Source organism: Gossypium hirsutum, chromosome D13 (genome assembly GCF_007990345.1).
Source record: "Gossypium hirsutum isolate 1008001.06 chromosome D13, Gossypium_hirsutum_v2.1, whole genome shotgun sequence".
NCBI lineage: Eukaryota > Viridiplantae > Streptophyta > Magnoliopsida > Malvales > Malvaceae > Gossypium > Gossypium hirsutum.
In genome coordinates, this window is record NC_053449.1 from 4,054,438 (window position 1) to 4,058,119 (window position 3,682).

Genomic DNA, 3,682 nt, shown 5'->3' on the forward strand with positions numbered 1-3,682 from the left:
TGGTGTCTGAACATTTTATATAATTATTATTTAGTTGGATATCACCAATAACAATGACAACACTCAAAAAATTTATTATTATTTTATAACTAGAGGTGGTGATACCAATGACAATGATGTCACCGATATAAAAATAAGTTATTTTTATAAATAATTAAAAGTTTTTGAATGGCGTAGTGATGATCTAGGTCTACTTAATACGAAAACGAGGGCTTGGTTTTGTTGGCCGAAAGGAAAGTACCTTTTGGGTTTTGCTTTGCCCAAATGCTAGCAAAGTCTTTGCATGCATTTGTTTGATTGGAAACGTGAGAAATAGATGAACATGGTAAGCACAAATTCTAGACATTACCATATCACCTATAAAATTTAGTTTATATTTTTAATTTCTTTTGGCGTATTATGAAAAAAAAGAAAAAAAGAAAGTAAATTTCTAACAACGCCGTGATTAACACGACTTGAAGAGGGACAAGTGTAGTCTCTTGATGATAAATGTGTTGACTGTCACCTTGCAAAACCCAGATTACCATAACAGATGCAAAATCTGATCGGTGAACATAAGAAAATGGAAACCATGGGAAAACTTCTAATCCTGCTTACAGCTTTTTTATGCCTCTACCTCTTCGTTGCTTTGCTCAATGTTTTCTACAAGTATTGGTGGATACCTCAACGGGTACAGTTCATCATGAATTCACAAGGAATCAGAGGACCTCCTTATGAATTTATCCATGGAAACAACAAAGAAGCTGCCCAAATGTCCATGGAAGCATCTACCAAACCTATGGCCTTGACGCACGATATATTTCCCAGAGTCGTGCCTCATGTTTACTCCTGGATCAACAAATACGGTTAGAATATTTTTTTCTTTTTTGGGTAGTATTTTCTGACTAACCTCCACTTTCCATGAAGAGAAATCACTTTCTTTCAGGGAGCACTTTTCTTAGTTGGAATGGAATTCGAGCTCAACTGCAAATTTCAGACCCAGATCTAGTCAAAGAGGTCCTTAAAAACAGTGACAAAGCTTTTCGAAAGCCAAAGATTTCATATTTCTTCGACAAGCTAATAGGCGATGGGCTTGCTTCAACCGAACGTGAGAAATGGGCAAGGCAAAGGAAACTGGCCAATTATGCCTTTCATGGGGAGAGCTTAAAAGTAAATCATCTCTACCTTCTAATCTAATTATTGTAGTGGGACATTTACAAACTTGATAATTTTTTGCAGAATATGACTCCAGCAGTAGTTGCTAGCGTTGAAACCATGCTTGAGAAATGGAAAAGTAAGGAGGGCAAAGAGATAGAAGTGTTCCAAGAGTTCAGATTATTGACTTCAGAAGTGATATCCAGAACCGCCTTTGGTAGCAGTTACTTGGAAGGGGAGAAGATTTTTGACATGCTGATGAAGTTGACAGTAATTGCGGGCAGAAATATTTTAAAAGCAAAGATTCCCATCATCAGGTAACTTCATCAAATCTTTACTTTGTTAATCAACATACTTCAGCTTACAATGGGTTGATTTAATCTGGTTGTCCTTTTCAGCAAGTTTTGGAAATCTGCTGATGAAATTGAATCAGAAAGAATTGCCAAAATGATACATGATTCTGTGATGAGGATTGTTAAAAAAAGGGAAGAGAGAGTAGTGAACGGAGAAGCTGATAACTTCGGTCGTGATTTTCTGGGATTACTTGTAAATGCTTATCATGAGGCGGACCAGAAAAACAGGCTTTCGATTCAAGATATGGTAGATGAGTGCAAAACTTTTTATTTTGCTGGGCAAGAAACAGTCAATTCCTTGCTTGCATGGGCAACTCTGCTTTTAGCAATACACACCGATTGGCAAGACAAAGCAAGAGCAGAGGTGATTGAGGTCTTTGGTAATCAAAACCCAGATTCTGAAGGGATGGCCAAATTAAAGACGGTAAGCAAACTATACAAATTCAATAGCTTGAAAACTAGCACTGACCATTTATATTGCCTTTTGGATTTCTTTTTCTCCAACAGATTACCATGATTATCAATGAAACTTTACGGCTCTATCCTCCTTTAAATCGCGTGATAAGAGAAGTAGGAAGAGAAGTCCAATTAGGAAAACTTGTCCTGCCTACTCATTTAGAGGTCGACATGCGAATCATAGCACTTCACCATGATCCTGACTTATGGGGAGATGATGTTAATCTTTTCAAACCAGAGAGGTTTGCTGAAGGGATTGCAAAAGCTACTAAGTACAATGCAGCTGCATTTATGCCTTTTGGATTGGGACCTCGATCTTGCGTAGGCATGAGCTTTGCAATCACTGAAGTGAAAACTGCACTTTCCATGATTCTGCAACGCTATACTTTCACCGTCTCCCCTACCTATGTTCACGCACCTGCACCACGTCTTTCACTCAAGCCACAACATGGGATTCAGTTGTTGTTTCATTCACTACATTATGATGCTTAAAATTCTAGGCTGTTGGTCTCCAATATTGTAATATATAATAAAATGTGGATGATACTGTATTTTGCAACCATACGATGATATTGTTCACATTAATGGAAGACAATTAATAATGGTTGCCATTAACATTAATGGGAGACAATCAATAATGACAACCACCAACTTTGGAAAAGTGGCAAGGGATAATTTTTTTTTGGTCCTTGAGATAATGGGCTATTTATTGTTTGGTCCTTAAACCTCAACTATAAATAGGCCTTCTAATTTCTCATTTCAATTCATCCCAACCAATCTTTCTCTCTTAGTTTTCTCTCTTCTCCCATTTGAGAATTCTTAAGGAATTCTATTTGTTTGTAATATTTTTGAGATAGTAAAGTTATCATCTAGTGTTAGTGCCCTAGGACGTAGGTATAATTTACCGAACCTTGTTAAAACTCTTGTGTTCTTTCTTGTCCTATTTTTCTTTCAATATTTAAGGGTATAATAGTAGTATTTAATTGTGCTATTAAATGATCACATCACCAAATTTAATCAGTTAGTCACTGATTTGCTGAATATGGATGAGACATTCAAAGATGAAGATTTGGCTTTGATGTTGTTGGGGTCACTTCCTGAGGAGTTTGAGTTCCTAGAAACTACTCTACTTCATGGCAGGAGTGATATATCTCTGAGCGAAGTCTGTGCGGCCTTATACAGTTATGAACAGAGAAAGAAGGACAAACAGAAAAACTCAATCAGAGATACAGAAGCTTTAGTAGTCCGAGGTCGTTCATACACTCGGAAGAAAACTCAAAAGGGGAGATCAAAGTCAAAGTCCAGACTCGGGAAAGATGAATGTGCTTTTTGTCATGAGAAAGGCCACTGGAAGAAAAATTGTCCAAAGCTGAAGAATAAGGGAAAAGCTGCTGTAGATGCTTGTGTTGCAAAGCATGATACCAGTGACTCTGAACTATCACTGGTTGCATCATCATCATCGTTCCATTCAGATGAGTGGATATTGGATTCGGGTTGTACCTATCATATGTCCCCTAACCGGGAGTGGTTCTCTGATTTAGTAGAACTAAATGGAGGAGTTGTTTATATGGGCAATGACAATGCCTGTAAAACTGTTGGGATAGGTTCAATCCAATTAAAGAATAAAGATGGATCAACCAGAGTTCTGACTGATGTTCGGTACGTGCCCAGTTTGAAGAAAAATCTCATCTCATTGGGAGCCCTGGAATCCAATGGTTCAGTTGTTACTATGAGAGATG

General features: G+C 37.5%; 1 protein-coding gene across 1 annotated transcript; it reads left to right on the top strand.

Annotated features, from left to right (window-relative positions):
* Positions 1 to 225: 225 nt before the first annotated feature.
* LOC107894248 (cytochrome P450 CYP749A22) lies at positions 226 to 2,505 on the top strand. The gene is made up of 5 exons (XM_041110022.1): positions 226 to 845; positions 926 to 1,149; positions 1,219 to 1,451; positions 1,533 to 1,911; positions 1,995 to 2,505. The coding sequence occupies exons 1-5, from the start codon at positions 533 to 535 to the stop codon at positions 2,433 to 2,435; spliced, it is 1,590 nt and encodes a 529-aa protein (XP_040965956.1). The 5' UTR covers positions 226 to 532; the 3' UTR covers positions 2,436 to 2,505.
* The last annotated feature ends 1,177 nt before the right edge of the window (positions 2,506 to 3,682 follow it).